Source organism: Cajanus cajan, chromosome 4, assembly GCF_000230855.2.
Source record: "Cajanus cajan strain Asha chromosome 4, NIPB_CcT2T_4, whole genome shotgun sequence".
NCBI lineage: Eukaryota > Viridiplantae > Streptophyta > Magnoliopsida > Fabales > Fabaceae > Cajanus > Cajanus cajan.
The window spans coordinates 78,200,741-78,220,620 of record NC_138520.1 but is presented as its reverse complement, the minus strand read 5'-3'; the positions used below and the strand labels follow the sequence as shown (position 1 = coordinate 78,220,620).

Below are 19,880 nucleotides of genomic sequence, written 5' to 3'. Positions count from 1 at the left end.
GGCAGACCTCTCACAATACGGTTGACAACCCTCGTGTTAAGGTTCTCTATGCTTCTGATCTCACTAAATTCAAGTTGGTGGATTGGATATTCGTTCCCATGATTGCTGTTAATTTTTGGGAAAACTTTATTATCATAAATGATACTTGTAAAGGGATTCAATGTAGCTAAAGTAACAAACAAGATTACTTGAGAAATGGTATGCTGAACTTGGTAAAGGAACTCAGGGAATGAGACATGATGAAAGAAAAGTCAAAGTTGAATGGGCTCAAAGATGATCAATTGCAAGTCCTTGTACAGAACAACCAATTGCATAACAAATAAATGATACCTTAATGGGGTAACAGATTAACATGTAGTCACACACTTGTTTTGCTTGTGGATGATATTTAAATTTTAAGAAATTATTGAAGGAATCTATAGTTTTATACAAGAGTTTAGAAACTATTGATAGCTAAAAGAAACCAATATGGAAGAAGTGAACCTTAGACTCATTAATGGTGAATGACATCTACATCAATCATCGTATGAGGTATGAGGAGAAGCAGTGCAACCAGGATCAAATGGATCTTCAGAACCACAGCAATGCCAATATTGAAAAACTTTGCCAGCGTCAGGAGTATTCATGGTGCCCCCTTCATACACACTCTCAAACTTTCTCTTGGTTTCTCCTGCGGTATAGGAAGATAGAAAGAGATGTGAATCAAGGCCAACTAAAATCCAGCTAGTAATGCAAATGAATAACATGATATCGAAATGCACAAATTTTCATCAATTTAATGGTCAGACGAAATTCCTAAGGTGTATGTTTATCCCATTAAGGATTACACAGGATTTGCTTCCACTTTAGTCTCACTAGCTAAACCTTTAACTAAAATACTTGTATGACTGACAAATTAGCCTTATAATTGCATAACCTCACATATAAGCTTGAGGTCTTAACCTTTTCGTAATAGATCCTTCTTTAATCTCAGTTTTGCTAATAGTTTAATTTCCTTTTTTTCGACTCACATTATGGCTCTGTACCAGTAAAAGAATCCATATTTTGGCCAGAATTTTTGGCTGCAGAAAGCGTTATTTAAGAGTGAAACCGCAGGCTTAAGAAGGCATGAGTTCTAAAGAAGTGATTCCTCATGAATGTCCATGAATATGATGAATTACTCTTCAAGCTTTGTCAGCAGAAAATAAAAATATGCTGCCCTACAACATAGGCTCTTGATAAGATCATAAGATTTTTAACTCTCCTTTCTCTGTAGCATCAGATTTATATTTATAGTATGTTAGTTTATTTCATTTGGGGCAGATTACTGATTGGATTTACACCCAATACACGAGTAGTATACAGACCAGCATACTAAAAGCTATATAGATTATGCACATGCCTTGTCAGCGAGATCTTGTGAATAAGCAGGCCAATTAGAATTTGTCTTTAAAATTGAGTTTAAACCTAACTCAGATTTAGAAAACTAACTTGTAATGTGAAAATTGTCCAACTTGTAAAAATCTTACTTAGGTCGTATCTCTACTTGCAAAAGGCGGCTTTCCAACAAGCTTTATATCTACAGTCCATTTCTAAAACAAATATGAAATCTCCCCATTCAAATGAAGGAAACGAATGAGTTTTATATGCGTATGTTACGTGTCCCCACTAAATCAGAACTTTAGCTAATGAAAGGAATTCGGTATTCTCAATATAATCTTGGATATAATAATGAAGTTGTCGTGCCTTCATTTCATATTGGTCTTTATAACTACATACAAGTCTGAAGTCTATAAAATTTAGAAGTAAAGAGTTAAGGATAACCATATTTACAATTACAAGTCTAGTGACACTTTTATCACAGGACAAGTAACAACCTCAATGAAGACAGACAATTTCGAAAAAGAAAAAGAAAACTATGTTCTCGTAAATTAACTTAGTTATCTTGAGTAATGTGAGTTTTTTACCTGGGCTTTAATTAAATGATTTAAGATCTTTGGAAGGATTCTTATTTCACATCAAAAGTGAGTTTCTGAATTAATGAATAAATCTTGGCCAACTTCTCAGGAAGAACTGTATTATCTTTATGTGCGCCAAAACATATATATTCATGCAGCAATGAATTTGAAGGGACATTCAGCTCAAGGTATTCTAGGTAATATATCATTAAAAGAATCATCTCATTCCTTTTGAAATTTTATAGTACAATGACAAAACACAGATTTTACCATCTGTTGAGCATTAGTTAACTGAACTAAACATTGGCAGCCATAACAAATGAAACATTGACAAAAACATTCTTAAGACATGGCCACAATCAAAAGCTTCAATAGACACATAACTGAAACAAAAAAACCACTAAGCTAGGTTGAGGTATCTCCATCTTAGCACACATAATATGTGGTGGAGTTTATCTTTGTCTGTGTAATTGGAGTTAATTATTCCACTGCAACATTGAAAGCTTTTAAAGGGATTAATTAGTTGACGTCGAAAGTCAATATGAGTTGCATCATTTCCCTTTTAACTTGGTTCAGACCTAATATTCCATTTTATGCAAAATTTCTTTTTTCTTTTCAAATCAAAAAAATTCAAAATTTAAACTTAAACCTAAACATTTTGCAAAGGTGAAATAAGCATGAACAAAGTGAGAAACGAAGTGGGGCACCTCCAAAATGGGCAGTGTGAAAGCGACAAGCAAGAGGGTGGTTGAGTGCAGGGTCGAATTGGGTTTTGCAGTTCTTGCAAGTTTTGAGGTTGATGCTGCCTTTGTTGTTCAAAGTAGAGAAACACCGAACAGATGAGAATTGAAGGACGTGTGTGTATGTGTTGTTTGGCTTTGATGAAGGAGCAAAATGCGTTTTGTTGCCGTGAAGGAGAGGATGGTGAGAAAAGGAGAGAGCCATCAATGGACCTATCACAATTCACAACACACACAGATAACAATTGTATTGTATGCTTAGTTTCTTACTTTTCTCTCATCTCTCAACAGTGTTTTCACTTTCATAAAAATGTAAGAACCAATCATGATTTTTAATTAACTTAACTCATGTTGCAATAATAATTTTGTAATTCCTCCTTGGAATAAAAATAAAATTGATTTTGTATTTTCCATTGTTAACCTACTAGTGGAAAAAAGCACCAAGGGTATCTATGTATTTTTTAAAAGAAATAAAAATGAAATAAATAATTATTTGAAGAGAAAAAACTTTTGAGAGTAAAATTACCATGAAATAAAAAAAGTAGTGTCAAGAGGTGTTATTTGAAAGCAGTTATAAAAGTAAATAGTTAAAAGAATTGTGTATATTAAATAAATATTTATCTTTATTATTAGTATATATTTATTAACTAGTAGAAGAAAAAACTTGGTTTCACTGTAGTGAGAGTTGCCTTTTAAAAATATATTGGCATAAATTTGTTTTCTAGTTATACGTAGAAAGAGGAAAACAAAGAAAGTTAAATAAAATATGAAATTCTATTTTTATTACTTTATATATTTAATTCATAACTTTTATTTTTTAATTTTTAAGCTCCATAATTTTAGTTCAAATTGTTAAAATTCTAATATTAAGCATGATGACGAAATATATATCATTAAATAATTAATATTTAAATTAAATTAAATTGTATTTTAGTTATTTTTTACATTAAAATTATACTTTAGTCTTGTTATTGCCCTTTAAAAACGGTAAAAGGAGATGAGAACAATTTAAAAAATTAATTTCCAAAATACAGGATAGGAAAAGCTGGGCCCAGTAAAGGAATAAGTGGGTTGGGTTGTTGGTAATACATGAGCCCAAATCTAAACCCAAATTTGATTATTGAGAAGCATGAAACAAACCACATCCAGGTAAAAGAAGGGGGAGAGTGTAGAGAAGAGAAGAAAGAAGAAGATGGAGGTGAGTTTATCCTCAACATCATGCATACCCATTAACTCCAAGTTGAAGCTTAGTCATCCCCTTTTCCACTCTCAATTTCCCATTCACACAGCTTCAACCAAAACCACAAAAACCAAACCTTTGTTCATCGTTAACGCCTCGAGACAAACCCTCTCCTCCAACTGGAACGTTTCCCAACACCATTTTTCTGCATCCACTGCTTCCCCATGGCTTCCCAGATTCGAGGAACTCGACACCACCAACATGCTTCTCCGTCAAAGGATTATCTTTTTGGGTTCTCAGGTTCTCTCTCTGCATTTTAAATATTTTGGGATGGATTTTGTTGTTTCCATAATTTAAGATTACCCTTTGTTTTTCTAGTCATGTTTTTAAGGGGAATTTGAAAGCCTTTTCATGTGGGTTCATCATTCCAAAGCTCCCCACAATACGATAAGAATGAACAAACACGAGAGAGAGAATAAGAAAATTAACATGATAGTGTGGAATTGCTGAAGAGATAATGTTTGATGCTGTTCATTTTGAGAATTCTTTTGCTTGTTAATGTTGGTTGATTCTGAATCGTGGGCTGCCCCCAACAACAAAATAAAGAAGAAAAAAGCGGCCAAGGGAATGCAATTAAAGAGATAGTATCTGATAGTGTGTTTGTGAATTGCTTTGTTTGATCAGGTGGATGATATGACTGCAGACTTTATCATCAGTCAACTTTTGTTTTTGGATGCTGAAGACTCAAAGAAAGACATCAAGTTATTTATTAATTCACCTGGTGGTTCTGTTACTGCTGGTATGTGGACGAGTTTTTTATTCACTTTTTTTACTTTTTTATTTTTATCCATCTGACTCAAAGAAGCACTTGACTTTTCAGCTCAATTTTGTAATTGGATGTTAACTCACGAGCTTTCAGTTTAGTGTTTTTCTGCTTTTGGTTACATAAACTGACACTTAGCTACTAGAGTATTGACTATTGACTGCAACATTTTTATATGTCTATAAGCAAAATATAATTAAGAAGCAACGAGTTGTTGGCCTGTGTTATACCATGCCGTATTTATTGATAAATCGAATAAATTGTTGATGATTCACAAGATAATTCGGATATGTAAAAATTTGAATCATGTTAGAGCATTTAAAAGGTTCTCTTGATAAGAGATTGAAATATTGAATGTGTTGGATGTGTGATTATAGGATAGGATAGGAACCTACTATTGAAGTTTGGGGCATTGTTCAGTTCAATGAATCTGAAATATGTTTGTCTTCTGCTAATTGCTCTTTGTTTATCATTTCATGTAGGAATGGGAATTTATGATGCCATGAAGTTATGCAAGGCAGATGTGTCAACTGTTTGCCTTGGGCTTGCTGCATCCATGGGTGCTTTTATCCTTGCTTCTGGTTCAAAAGGGAAGAGATATTGTATGCCAAATTCAAGAGTTATGATCCATCAGCCACTTGGAACTGCTGGTGGAAAAGTAAGATTGTCCTCTTATATTTGTTGGCTTTGATGATTGTCAATTAAAAGTAGTTGTGAAGCTTTTAATGGTGATTTTCGTTTGCCTTTGTATTATCAGGTTAAAAGTAAAGCTAATTTAAGATTTCAAGCATGAGTTAGAGAAGTATAGGATGTCAAAGCATACAATACCATTTAACTGCAAATTCCTTTGTTAACTCAATTCCAACTTGAAATGAGTAAAAGAACCTCTGTTTAAAAAAAAAAAAAAATAGACTCTAGAAAATATTTTGCTTAAATATAACTAATAAACTGATAAGCTGATGTTATTTGATTTGTATTTATGCCAAAAACTAAACTATTCTTTTTGCATACTCTATCAACTAAATGGGACTTCTGTGGCTTATAAGTTACAGCAAAATCTTCAATAACCAATCATGCTAATAATAAGCCATTTGGCATTCTGAACTGACGACTGATTTATGTTTTTCTGTTGTGGGTTATTAATTGTCCTTCTATTTTTGTTATGCATCTGGCTATCAGTTGATTTATAAAGTAGTTGCATTGCATACCATCAATTTCAATGAGTAATGGGTTCACCATTGTTTATCTTATCTTGCATTTATCAACTCCAACTTCCTAATTTCTATATCCCTTTTTAGTTTTTTTTTTTTTTTTTTTTTTTTGGGGGGGTGGATACTACGCTACACTGTATATTCCTACTGGGATACTGAGGGGAGGTGAGGGGATGGGAATGCATTATGGGATTAACCCCCCAAGTGCACTCCAAACTCCTTAGCTTAGCAGCTCTTGTGCAAGTTTAGTTTTTCTTTTTAGTATGAAGGCATACAAGCATCCCATAGAATGTGAAAAACTGATATGACGGTTAAGAATATGTTTCTAACCTAATTAACATTTTTTCCATGATTCCATCTCATACAATGTGGTGCAACAAATGATACTCAATTCTTGAAAATAAGCCTTTTCATTCAGAACATATACCTCACTTCGACAGCCTTGGTAATAATGAAGGCATTTTTATAAACTTACTATCTGGACATGAAACCTTGTGATTTGTACAGAGTTCCAATTTCTTTTAAGTATAAACAACGTACCTGTCATTTTCTTTGTTTATTGGACATTTAGATGCTTTTACAAGCTTTTTGTTTTTGGTTGGTGCATTAGATGTGCAAGAATGAGGTGGATGTGTGGAACCGTGTTGGATATTGAATCTCTGATTTCATTGTCACACTGATCTAATATACTTTTGTCAGTGCCAGTTGAGGTTCAAGCTTATTGGTTTGAACCTGGAAAAGAAGTTATAAAAGTGATTATTTGGTTTGAAGGCCACCTTGATGGTTATTGAAAGGTCAACATTTTATTGGCATGCCTTTCTTTGTGTAGATGCATTAGAATGCTGCTAGTTTGATATTCCAAAAATATTGCTGAAACCAAACATTTTATTGCAAAAAATGTGTTTTGATAAATACTTTGATGATTAATAGAAGTATTTTGCCTGTAGTTGTTTTGATCATCTACTAGGAACTCATAATGTCTGGTGTGATCACTATGCAATTACAATATGCATAATAAGTTCTTTTGAAAATTAGCTTGTATAATGGTTATTCTCTTGATGGCTCTGTGCAAAAACTTTTCATTATATATTTCTAAATAGAGAAAACATAATTGCAGGCTACGGAAATGAGCATCCGTATAAGAGAAATGGCTTATCACAAGATTAAGATAAACAAGATACTATCAAGAATTACAGGGAAGCCTGAAGAACAGGTTAGATATCAGATGAATCCACTCTATCTAAATATCTCATTAGTGTTTTGTCCAATATGATGCATGTTATTTTTTACACTCTAATTTATTTTATCTGCAGATTGAATTGGACACCGATCGTGATAACTTCATGAATCCTTGGGAAGCTAAAGAATATGGTTTAATTGATGGTGTCATTGATGATGGAAAACTAGGATTAGTTGCACCAATTGCAGATGCATCACCACCACCAAAAACTCGGGTATGGGATCTATGGAAAATCGAGGGAAGCCGGAAAGCGAAGAAAAATATGCCCTCAGAACACAGGTTTTTGCAGAATGCATCTAAAGGAAGTGATGGTGATAAAGGCAGTGAACAAGAAGGGGAGACACCGGTTGCTGTATGAGTTAGGGGACAATGAATGATTGTACTGCTTTTATACTCGATAGATCTGGTTACTTTAATTTGTTGACCACCTCCACTTGAAGATAAAAAAAGGTTTTTCTCACTTAGTTATAGCGGGTCATTTTCTATACTCTATAGTAGTAATCCAAAATTTATTAATATGCTTAAGAGTGTTGGATGCTTTAATGAATATAATGTTTTGTCCTCATGCAATAGTAGATAAGGGAAGCTATAACCAAGGCATCTGACTCAGATGATTGAATAGTGTGTGGGTTGTTATAAACTATCGGTATCGAATTCGATTTATATGGATTAAAAAAGATGAAAATCTTTTAGGCAATGTAATAGGACAAAGTGAGCTGATATAGGTTTACGTGTTCACTTGGGCTGCTTTGTTAGGAATTATGATGATAATTCATGCAATATTTCAAAGTCAGAAAACCAAGGACTATACGTTACATTGTTTTCAAGTATTTTTAGTAAAAAAAACATCTCTCTTTAAAGATTCAATGAAGCATCAAATATAATAATATCTAATTGTGTTGCCCTTATAAGTCAGTTGAGATCAAATGTTTATGTTGGATGTCAAGTAGAATATTTTTTTCTTCTTAAACTTTAAAAGACAAGTAAAATTGTTGGAGAATGAAATGCCTAATAAGCAAAAATTAATGTTTAAAAAAGTCCATTTTTGATAATAGACAGTTTTTATGTTATAGGTGAAATAAAAACGAAGGCTTTAATATGATTTTAATCATTTCAAAATAAATGAGTTTTTGATTTGGTTTCTTATAAATTTTTTCTTTGTTTTTTATCCTCTAAAATTTAGAAATGTTTTTAATCATTATTTATTATGTAATTATTTTTTAAAATAAATTTTATTTATATATCTTAAAATTGATAAGGACAAAAAATAGTTATTTTATATTTTAGAAGGATGAAAATCAAAAAAGATATTTCATAGGAATTAAGATTAAAATTTACTCATTTTACAAGAATAAAAATATTTTATAAGGGTAAAAGAATAATGTTCATAAATTTTTGAAGGATGAAAAACATAGAAAATTTTTTACAAGGATCAAAATCAAAATTTATTTATTTTTCTGGGACTAAAAATATATTTAAATTAAAAAATAGCTTGAACAAATTCAAAATAAATAAGCTTCACATTTTTTTTAGTTACGGTACAAAATGAGTTGCATCATAAAATATCTCTGGAATTCATTTACTTGGTACTTCCTCTTAACTTAATCTTATATATAATTTTTTTTAAAAAAAATTGGGCTCAACTAACTTGGTTTTATTTAAGGATGAAATTTAGATACAACTTCTTAGATATTGAAAAATAGCACCAATCCATCTAAAGAAATGTAACTAAGTTTTATTTTTTATTTCATATTCATAATCAAAAAAATACTCTTATGATAATAAATGATAACATTATTTACAATAAATATGACAAAATATTTTAATAAGTATAGTATATATTTTACATGAAATTATAAAAATTAAAAATATTTAACTATCTTTCTTAATATATGTGAATTTAATATTTTTTTTTACTTATATATAATTACAGAGGAAGTGGCACGGCACACTTCAGTTCGGTCTAGCTCTCACAATGTGTAATAACTTAAAAATGAGCGGAAAGAAAGACACTTATGGTTCTTAGGTTGTAACCTTGGGATAGATCCTACGACTATATAGACGTATTTAAGTCAACTTTTTCCTAAGTATTTCTAAAAGAAAAAAAAAATACAATAAACCTACTTGTAAACTAAATTAATTTTTCATAATTTAAAAATTAGTTTATATATATATAAACTTGAAAATTATGTTATGCATAATTTAATTTTAATTTTTAGAATAAATTATTTCATTTTTTTTATTTTTCTCTTGTATTAAATTATTTATTTTTTAATAAAGTTAATCAAAATAAACCTATCTTGTGTGTAAGTTTTATGCTCTAAGAAAGCGGTACAAAGATTTTTTACTTTGTCAGAAATATGAAATTGAATAACTTAATTTTTTGGATGTTTAGTTTACTAATTAAAAAATAAGAAGAATGGAAATCTAGCATTTCCAACTAACATAATCTTTATAATAGTTTTTACATATGCTTCCAACAAAATTGGTAGCATAAGAAGAATGAGAAACTAAGAGACTGTTTGGTTTAATGGTTTTCTGTTTTCATCTTTAAAGAAAATAGAAAATAATATTAAAAATGCGTTTGATTAAATGATTGAAAGCGTTTCCTTTGAAAATATTTTTAAATTAAGACAAACTGAAAATAAAAAAAATCGTCTATTTCTACACTTTCTCTAAAACTGAAAACACATTGGCATGGTTTGTAATTTTAGCCGCATTTCTTTTACACTTGTAATCTAGAGACCGGAGGGAAAGGATGAGGGCATTCACTCATTGCATGCGTCTATGGCTACAGCACCATCATGCATACTTTCAATGTTTTATCTTTTGAAAGCGAAAATAAAAAAATAAAAAATTAATCCAAACATGATTTGTAAATCTTAAAATTTGAAAATGAAAATAAAAAATGAAAACTGAAAATGTTTTCTCAAGCCAAACCCCTAACATTTTCGACATAAATAGAAAGTTTTATTCCAGTAATATGTTATATTACCTTTATTTTTGCATTTAATACAATAAAAAAATTAATTCTTAAATAACATTCATAAACATTATTGAGAACATTTATGACCAACCAAATGAATTTTAACCATTCATAAAAATTATGATTTTCATGACTTATGATTCTCATGATTTTCAAACGTGAAAGAAAAAAAATTCATGTACCAATAGTTCTCTAAATGTTTCTCTTCTATGACTTTTTCTAGCAAAGAAAAGTAACAATGTAAGCCATAAATTTATACGAAACCTTGCTATCACAGAAGCTTAGCAACTGTCACTACATACATTCCTTTGGCATATCCTGAATAGCACAAATCGAAACATCTCTTACGTACATTTAGACAAAAAGATGGATCCCTAATGTAAACAATAGTCCACAAGCCCACTGTTGGCAATGAGGATTCTTTTATTTTCCTGTAAGATCATATCAGTGCTGTGTCATGAAACACGAAAACATTTTATTGTTGGCGGAAATACCATATCATGTGTAGGGTTCGGCAATTTTTAACAAAGCAATTTTTCCAACAAAACATGACAGCATTATGTTCACAAGGAAAATAGAGAATGCAGATTCCTGTGGGCTAGTCATGGTTCGCTATGTAGTGTATGTTATTCACTATGCAGAAGTTAAATAATACATGTGTCTAAAGCTGTAAGATAAAACAACTATACATTAACAAAATTGAGATCAAACACTGCAAAGCTGAAAATTATCACCATTTAAAGCTCATCTTAAGACAACATTCAATTTGCTCTGCACTTGTTCTCTTACTTTCCACTGCATTGACATGGGGAAAACAAAGTGTTGGTAACTTTCAAAACAAAATATGACAACATAAAACCAAGACTAGTTATGATTGTACTAGTATTTCTAATTATATTTTAATACCTGCAGATCGTTAATTTCCTCATCCGTAAGAGAACGTTCCATAGACCTATATGCAATCCTATAGCAGTGGCTGGTTATTCCTTTCTTGTTGGTGAAATTGTCTATCAATTGCACCTGCAATTTCAACAAGCAAAACAGAAACAGAAAAAGGGAACAAACTTAATGTAGCACTCATAGGGAGAAAAGGGGGGAAAAAATATGAGAAAGTGATTAATCTAAGAGTACGAGGGTAAACAGTTGAAAAGCCAAGTAAAGGAAATGAAAACAAAAGCTCCCTTTTTGCTCATGATTTTTATTCTTGGCAGTAAAATTAAAGGGAACCTCAAAAGCAATGTTAGTCAGCCATGAACATTGAAGTATGTGTACATGTGACAGAAATTGGAATGTGAAATCCATCCGGAGAACCCACTAAGGGATTATTTATGAAGCCAAAGGCAATACATAGGCGATTTGTTATTCTAATACAGATTGGGAAAGTCTAGTTGAAATAGATCCACTTCATGATATTGTATTCTAATATAAGAGTATAAGACAACACGATGTCATGATCCCCCAGGAAGAGTAAGAAAAAGGATGTTCTATGCAGCCAAATGCCCGGATCAAGTCCAAACATAGAATATTGTTTCCAATGATACTTTTAATGAGACGACCAACCATATAGAAGTTTGCTGTCAATCTTTTCAGGGTGCATTGCTATTGGCACTGTTGAATCAACAAACTGATGGACATATTCACCATGTCTTTAAAGATAATGAATGTCTTTTATGGTATACAGTAGTATAATGAATGCCCAAATCATTTCAGCTATTCCACTAAAACTGTGTTCTATCTCTACATCAATATCTTTCTGCAACTAACTCTGTAATCTATATCCACACAACAAGAGCACTAGCAATAGCAGTAAATCAGTATCCTACTGTACAACAATACTTGCTCCCCAAAACTTCTGGTCCATGTTATTTATCAGGCACCATAGTAAAATATAAGTTTTCCGTTCCATTCAATGATTCAACTCAGAAAGTTTTATATTCCATTATGAGAACAACTAGCCAAGAACTATTTCTATGGTTGTAACTTATTTGGCTGCCATTCAACAATAAGAAAGCAGCTAACTGCAAACCCAAACAAATATAAAAAATTAAAATGTCAGAAAAAGTTTTCCCAAATTATTCAAAGATGTACCTCCTCTACGAGATCCCCAGCTATCCCTCTGACAACTTCACACAGATTGTTTTCTGTAAATGATTCATTGATCCAGAAACTCATGTCCTTGTAACAAGGAGGATACTGTAAAGGCAAATAGAAAAGTTAGAATGTTCTTACAAGATTTTGGTAAATGTGTCCACTAAAATAAGAATATAAATTCCTCAAGAGTCTAGAGTCAGGATCAATAATAACAAGGACATACAGAGAACATAATGCCACAAGATGCTTGAATTGAAAGATAATGAACAATGATAGCAACTCTGAGTTTCTATCAGATTGCTTAATTAAATGTCTTCTGGTCTGAGATTTACATAAAAGATGAAAGTATCATTTAACAATAAAACTACAATGCAGAAAATATACTCTAAACTTGTTAGTTTAAAATAATTAACTATATCTGAACTAGATCATGACAAGCCCTTTAAAATAGTGAAGCATCAAAGCCATGGACATATGAAGGTCTAAGGCTAATTGTATCTTGCAATTTTGACCAACAAAACTCACCATATTTTCTCATCGAACAACAGCATAATATTAAGCTACTAACAGAATTTTACATAACAAATTATGTGGACCATCTTAACTTTCAATCACATGAATCATTCTCATATAACTTTCAATTGCAGTCATATATTGTAAGGAATAAGAGATACAAGACATGATCATACTCCGAAAAATGATAACAAATGTAGGCACACATTTGGACATGTAGATGTTACCTTCGAAAATGGCTTAAATTTGACTCCTAGCTGACCCTTGGAGAACTGTACATAAAATAATCAAAAAGTAAGCACACAATACATTAGAGAAGAGATCAAAAAAGAACTAAACAAATAATATTGTAATTCTCAAGATGACTAAATCATAAATTCTTGTTGTCACGTCACAATATGGCAACCAGGAAAAAGAGACAGCATTAAAAGATGTTTGTTGAACATATCCATGAAATACCTGGGAGGTAAATCTCTCGTCATTTGACCAAAAGAGACGAATATCAGGTATGTCAAATAGAACCATAGCTAACCTCTCCAACCCTAGGCCAAAAGCCCAAGCAACATTATTAGTTTTCCCATTACTTTTCAGAATCTCTTGTTCTGTCACTCCACACCCCAGAACTTCCAACCACTTCTCCTGCAATAAAAGATATATTCAACATTACTTCATAATATTACAAATTAGAATCAGAGGAATTGAGTGGTGAAAAGACAGGGATGAAGAGAAATAAAACAAGTATAGGTATAAATAACTTATGGATAGCTGCCCATTAAATCATTCATTAATGAAGCAACTGCTTCAAAAATTCAATCTGGTTAAAAAGCATACACTCTAACTAGTAACGATATAAGTAGTGGGGTGATGCAAATGTGATTACTTCCCCTCCAGGTTCTAGTCCCACTCTAAATTACTGATAAAAACCTAATTAGACTTTAAGAAAAACATGCCAACCTAATTAGGATTCTGGTATAAGAATAATCTATTAAAGAAACTAAGAGAATAAAATTTTGGGCTTAATAGGGATGCTTTCCATGGAACCATGCTTTGGGGCTTACAAGACAATGTGTACTACATTAAAATGAAATAAGAGAAAGTACAACTAGGGGGACAATAAGATTGTTAAAAACTAAATTGTATTATGTGTTGAGCATTAGGATTGTACTATTTGAATTACACCTGTACTCATGGTTATCAATCTCAAGTGATAACTTATAATAACTACCGAGTGTAGTCAAATATGGTGCTGATAAAATTTTAAATTTGAAATACCAAAATTAATTTGGGATGAATCTAGTGAACTTCAATGAATAAGGACTTCGGTATATAATGTATTAATGCACAATCTTCTAATCATATTATTTTGTTAACCATATTAGTACTACACTTGTATTCTATTTAATTTATTACTACAAATACAAATTCAAGAAGGCTAACTTAAATAAAGTTTATGCATATCATTGTGCATAAAACTGGGTAATGGGTCCCACTGCTCCACAGAAGAACAAGGATAATAAAACTTTATAAATCTATAAATTCTAACCAGACAGACAAATATGGTAATGATATATTATTTGAATTTATAAGTGTCAAATTTGATTGAGGATAAATTTAGTTTACTTAATATATGTGGATTTTTTGGTCAAATATTCTCCTGTCCAGATTTTTATATCAAGACAGTTATCCAATCCAAAAATGTTATATATTGACACAATAAATATAATATAAAAGTTTACAGGCAGATGGTACCCCATACCATCACTTAACCCTCATCCCATGGTGAACCAAACAGGACTAAGATAATATTCCCCGTACACCAATGTGCTTTGGAAAACATAACATTTATTGGCACCATGATTTCAGAGTAAAAAGCCAGCAACAGGAATTACATAGGCATGGTATGTTAAAGAGGCAATTATGCATAGCATACCTTGAAATATATTTCAAGTTCAAACGATGGATTCGTAAATGGGAAATAAGTATCCACCCAGCGCATTTCCACAGCACCTGAAACAGTTAAAGGGAAAAAATTATAAGCAGTTTTGTAAGTTATACTTTGCTTCAATGGATTATCACAAGTTCACAACTACACACCTTCAATATTTAATTTCTTGTAGAAAAAACTTTAGCATTTTAACATCACAATGGGAATATCATCATAAAATATTTATTATTTCCCACTTTCCTGTTGATAGAGTTTTATTTTAGCTCAAGAATTATGTAATAATAATCCCAATTAATAACTTGTAGTTAATATATATTTTTCTTTTAACCTTAAAACATTGCTTGAAGTTTAAGGAGACTATTATTTAACAAAAGAAAATCATTTAAATAATGTTTGGTTGGAGGGAGGTCAAGGGAAGGGCACTAAAATCCCTCCTCGCTCATATTTAGCTCCCCCCAAAATTGGGGAATGTGAAGGGGAGAACCTAATAGCTTTATTTGACCACTCTAAGTATATAATAGTAAATTCTATATAATTTATGCACATGTATTCTGTAGATATTATTGTACAAAACTTTTTTTTTTATATATAATTTTGGGACAGCTAAATTGTAACCTAAAGGGAAGCCCAATGCCACAAGGATCCTACCATTGTCTATAGAAAGTTAGATGTATACAACTTACTTACCCTCAGTCCTCAGCGAGGATGTTTTCCCAACTTGAGTCCATGATCACAGTCAAAAGTCATAAAGCAAATTCTCTCTACATAATCTCTTAAAAAGTGTTTTTAGCTTGTCATGAACAATGGAAAATGCATGTGTTGATGTATATGACATATAGATGAAGTATCTAGCAAACTTGAATTGATTGTTTTGTTTCCTTTAACCCATTCAATTTACAGATTCTCATTAATTATCAAAATGCAGCAACTGAATGAAGTGTGTACATTGGCCACATAGAAATACCAAATAAATGGCGTGCTAGACCCTCAAGGCACTTCTTTAAGTCTGTTGCTGAATATAATGTGGCATCCATTCCAGATGCCTCCCATTCTTCTGGAGCAAAAACCCGAAAGCCTTCCATCTACATAATAAAAAAAAAAGAGAAATTTATATGAAGTTTATCATTATTAAATTAAGACAGTCATTACATATGGAGGCATACTTGATGGAAGACTGGATAATGAGTTGAATCAATTGAGTCTCTACGGTAAACATCTCCTGTAACAAGGAAATGAGTGTATCCACTTCTCAATAATTCTGCCTGATGAGCACTTGTGTGGCACCTTAAAACAGTTTGAGGGTCTATGTAGTAAGTATCATTATAGCTCCTACTTACGTGATCTTTAGGAACCAAGACATCATCAAAATTCTGCAACAAGAAACAGATTGTCAAGAGCCAAGACCACCTGGAAAAAACTCTAACAAGAAGATTGTCACAAAAGAATCCACCAGAGTTCAAACACCTTATCAACCAAAAAGAAGCAATAAGCAAGATAAGCAATCAAAATGAATGGGATAAAAAACAATTATTAGAAGTATTATACTAGCAGAGCTGCAGAGTCAAATTTACTCTTATATTGTGTTGAAAATGTAACATTGGCAAGACAGCAGTATTCTAAAATGTGGTTTCAAAAATTACTATAGTAGTTTAAATAAATATGATAGTGAAACTTGAACTTCAACCTGTCAAATATAGCTAGCACATCAGAAAATTGTTTATTGTCAGAAAGAAATAAGATAAAATTATGCTCAAAAAGCTAGCATTGTTTATATGCAATCATGTACAAATAATGTTACTATAGTCATCTGTTTTGAATAGCATTCTTTCTTTACACCCTTTTCCTATGTTTTATATAACTTTTCAAAAGGAAAGGATTAAAGAATCTGCAGACACTGGTTAAATGGCATCACAAAAAACAACTGAAGAATTAAGTCATTTGATCAAATGCAACCATGTACAAGAAAATACTGATTAATGAAATAATTTTATCTAAAGTGCACCATGAAAAAGACTGAAGAACAAATCCATTTGATCAAAAGCCCCCAAGCATGTTATCAGCCAGACATACCCAAACAGAAATTGTAGGAAGTTTTAATACGAGCCTTGGGTTCAAAGCAAGAAAAAAAATATATAAGGTCAATGACTCAATCGTCTGTGAGTAGACCATCCATTAAATGTCAAGGGAAAAGCACCGTTCCCTTTACTAGGCAGCTTTGTGAGTTCATATCAAATAAATAATATATAATATCACCGGGATAAACATATGTAATGTATAAAATAAATTCATAATAAAATTAGTATCAATTACTTTCAAAGTACTTTTCTTCCCTTTTTAGTAGTTTTTTAAGGCTTTAAATTCAAAATGCTTTTCCAGAGTCTTGAAGAAAAAACTATGACATTTGTAAATTGTAATCTTATATTGCACAAATATCTTCTACCACAGAAGAAAATCAACATGCAAATTACTCAAATAACATCAAATGACAATTAGAGGATTTCATTTCATTGGCATGAAATAATCATAAGAATAATCAGCATAGATCAAGAAGGAACTAAATGCAAAAGTGGCTATAGAGTATAAACATATGTGCAACAATATAACAGCCAACTATATCAATGCATCATATAATAGGAGCAAAAGGAAACTAATTTTTCAAGTTATTTTAACAAACCTGCTTCACTGAAACAATAGGACAAAGATCATCAAACTTGTTGAAGTTATTTGAATAATTTGTGTCAAAATACTCGTATATAGCATTCTTCAGTATCCCAAGAGGGTGTTGATCCCTCCTGTGAAGCTGCATTCCTAGCTTTGAAAATATATTGTCTGGCACATTATTTGTAGGATCATCCCTCATCACATCTATAAGATCATGAATAAGAAATTATAAGAATTTTATAAACCAAAGGACATTTTTCAACTATAACATTAGCATAAAGCAGCACTGCCAATGTAAAGGCATATAGAAAGCAAAAGAAGTAGAATAAATAATGCTATATGCTGCCAAAAACATACCAGTCACTTTTACAATAGTAATTATATCCAAACATAGAACTAAATAAAATAACTTCAATGTCATTCACTCACAGAAAATGCACAAATAGGTTATAGTCGTGTACATTCTCCTTAAGAATTACCATGCAATTGCTGGTTGCATGGAACATCTGTCAGTGGATCAAATTATTCAAAACTACGAAAAAAATGAGAATATCAGTGCATTCCTAACCAAGTTTGAAAGTTGTTTCAATGGATTGTCATATGTGATTACAGCTCAAAGACTCAAATAGCATTTATAAGACAATAAACATTCAAAACAACAAGCAATACCCACAGTACCTTCTCTGCTTATCTTGACTCCACCAAGATCTAACACTGATAACACTGGCTGCCTCCATTTCTTCCGTGAAAGATTGTCAGAGGAGACAGAAGCGGCTGAAGATGAGAAAGGTAAACACAATCTAAAGCTTCTTAGGCCATTACTTTGGCAAAAGAAAGAGGTCCTGGCAAATAGTGTGGCATGAACAGAAGAGATCACCATTGCCATGCACCTGAGTAGAGATTCTTAACCAGATTTTGCAAGGAAACTCTACTCTTGATAAGCTTTTATCCTATGGAATCCAGTGCCTAACTGGATGGGAGGCTAGTTAGAAATAACTCAATTCTGCAAAAATAAATTAGGTAAGATGAACAATTTGATAACTTGGCTATATCAGAATTTAAGAAGAAAAAAAGTCCAATTTGCCAAACAACTCAACCTTGTTTCTATTGAAAACTGATCAAAGTTGTTGTCTTAACAAGGTATGGTTGCAAATAACCTGGGGCCAACCCCAACATTTTGCCAATAACGTTTTTGCTTTCAGAATAAATAGAATGAAAAGAAATCACCCTTAACAACATAGTGTAACACAAAGCAGAACAATTAATTTTAATTCTATAAACTCGTGGGATGTTCACCTTTATAATGATATTTGGCACGGTCACATCCTCAAAACGTATAGACAAGCTCCAATTTTATCATTTACATATTGTACTGTAAACAGGCTAAAATTTACTTAGATTTGAGAACGCTAACATAAAATACTTGAAAAAGAAAAGGTAATTAATAATATCTTTTTAAAAGTATATAACATGAGTTTTTCCAAAAGCTAAAATTAACTTATGCATAAGCTAATTTGCAAAAATTCTCTCATATTAGTTTTTCCAAACTATGTTATTGAAGCTAATTTAAGTTTTCAGAGAAGTCTATTTCATTCTTTTCTTCTACAAATGTTTATTGTAAATTTTGTCCAAATGTGACTAAATCCATTTCAGAACAATTAAAAGCCATGCAGAAGCTTATTTGCAAAAGCTATGTCATAACTTCTCCAAAATTTGTTTTTGAACTTATGAATAGCTAATTTTAACTTAAGAAAAAGTTTATTTCATTTTTTTCTTCTTATTTTTTTTCTTTTAAAAATGTTTATTGAGAAGTTTATGGTCAAATTCATTTCAGAACAATTAAAAAAGCTGCAACGACGAACAGCATTACCAATTTTAGGATATAGATAACTAATACTATTTACATTGTCCAACCCGTTTCAGTTCCGCACCGGTTTCACAGCAATACATTGAAAGAACAAATGAATCGAAACAAAAATACCCATTAACACGTCAGTTTCAATATCATAGAAATCAAAATTGGATAATTGAATAAATAGGTGAGAGTTGAGAAGGGGAACCTGTTGAACGAGACTGAGAGTGGTTAGTAGCGAAATGATGTTTGGGGTTTTTTGTTTGGAGATAAGAGGGCGTGTTTGGGGGAACGGAAAGATTTGTGAGTATTACGACAAAAAAAACTAGTTCTGAATTGTAGTGGACCTAAGAAGGGGAATGAAATATTAGGATAAGTGCCTGAGACTATTTTCTTCTTTTTTTTATCGTGAATTTAAAATAAACTACGAGAAGAAATGGCTGTTTTTCATTTTTATTTTTAAAATAATAGATAATAAAAAAATGGGACCTCATAATTATTCAAGAAAGTCAATCATATGCTACACATTCTCAAACCAAATATTACTATATACCAAGTGATTAGTCGACAACTACATGATTTATATAAATTTTAGTTTTACACTAACCATTTATAAATTCTTATAAATATTTATGCATTTTATTCGACCACCTAAACGACATAATTTGATTAAACAAATAATGATAGTAAAAAATGTCTTT

At 31.5% G+C, this 19,880-nt stretch overlaps 3 protein-coding genes across 6 annotated transcripts; 1 reads left to right on the top strand and 2 right to left on the bottom strand.

Moving 5' to 3' along the window:
- Positions 1–240: 240 nt before the first annotated feature.
- Positions 241–2,957, bottom strand: LOC109802149 (carboxypeptidase). Its single transcript, XM_020363381.3, has 2 exons — positions 2,645–2,957; positions 241–670 (listed from the first exon to the last, which is right to left on the bottom strand). The coding sequence occupies exons 1-2, from the start codon at positions 2,880–2,882 to the stop codon at positions 516–518; spliced, it is 393 nt and encodes a 130-aa protein (XP_020218970.1). The 5' UTR covers positions 2,883–2,957; the 3' UTR covers positions 241–515.
- An 845-nt stretch (positions 2,958–3,802) lies between these two features.
- On the top strand, positions 3,803–7,595 carry CLPP3 (CLP protease proteolytic subunit 3). The gene is made up of 5 exons (XM_020363380.3): positions 3,803–4,157; positions 4,542–4,656; positions 5,163–5,338; positions 7,009–7,104; positions 7,205–7,595. Exons 1-5 carry the CDS (start codon positions 3,870–3,872, stop codon positions 7,487–7,489), a joined length of 960 nt encoding a protein of 319 aa, XP_020218969.1. The 5' UTR covers positions 3,803–3,869; the 3' UTR covers positions 7,490–7,595.
- A 2,755-nt stretch (positions 7,596–10,350) lies between these two features.
- LOC109802486 (phenylalanyl-tRNA synthetase class IIc family protein) lies at positions 10,351–19,544 on the bottom strand. Of its 4 annotated transcripts, none has more exons than XM_029272255.2 (12): positions 19,388–19,544; positions 18,006–18,330; positions 17,341–17,531; positions 15,830–16,036; positions 15,631–15,748; positions 14,652–14,728; positions 13,181–13,360; positions 12,949–12,993; positions 12,206–12,310; positions 11,024–11,137; positions 10,852–10,912; positions 10,351–10,567 (listed from the first exon to the last, which is right to left on the bottom strand). In XM_029272255.2, the coding sequence occupies exons 2-11, from the start codon at positions 18,211–18,213 to the stop codon at positions 10,862–10,864; spliced, it is 1,296 nt and encodes a 431-aa protein (XP_029128088.1). In that variant the 5' UTR covers positions 18,214–18,330; positions 19,388–19,544; the 3' UTR covers positions 10,351–10,567; positions 10,852–10,861. The 4 variants fall into 4 exon arrangements, with proteins under 4 accessions (XP_029128088.1, XP_020219465.1, XP_020219464.1 ...); XM_020363876.3 differs by having other exon boundaries at positions 10,351–10,548; XM_020363875.3 differs by lacking the exon at positions 10,351–10,567 and adding an exon at positions 18,624–18,699 and having other exon boundaries at positions 10,851–10,912; positions 19,388–19,521.
- Between the last annotated feature and the right edge of the window lie 336 nt (positions 19,545–19,880).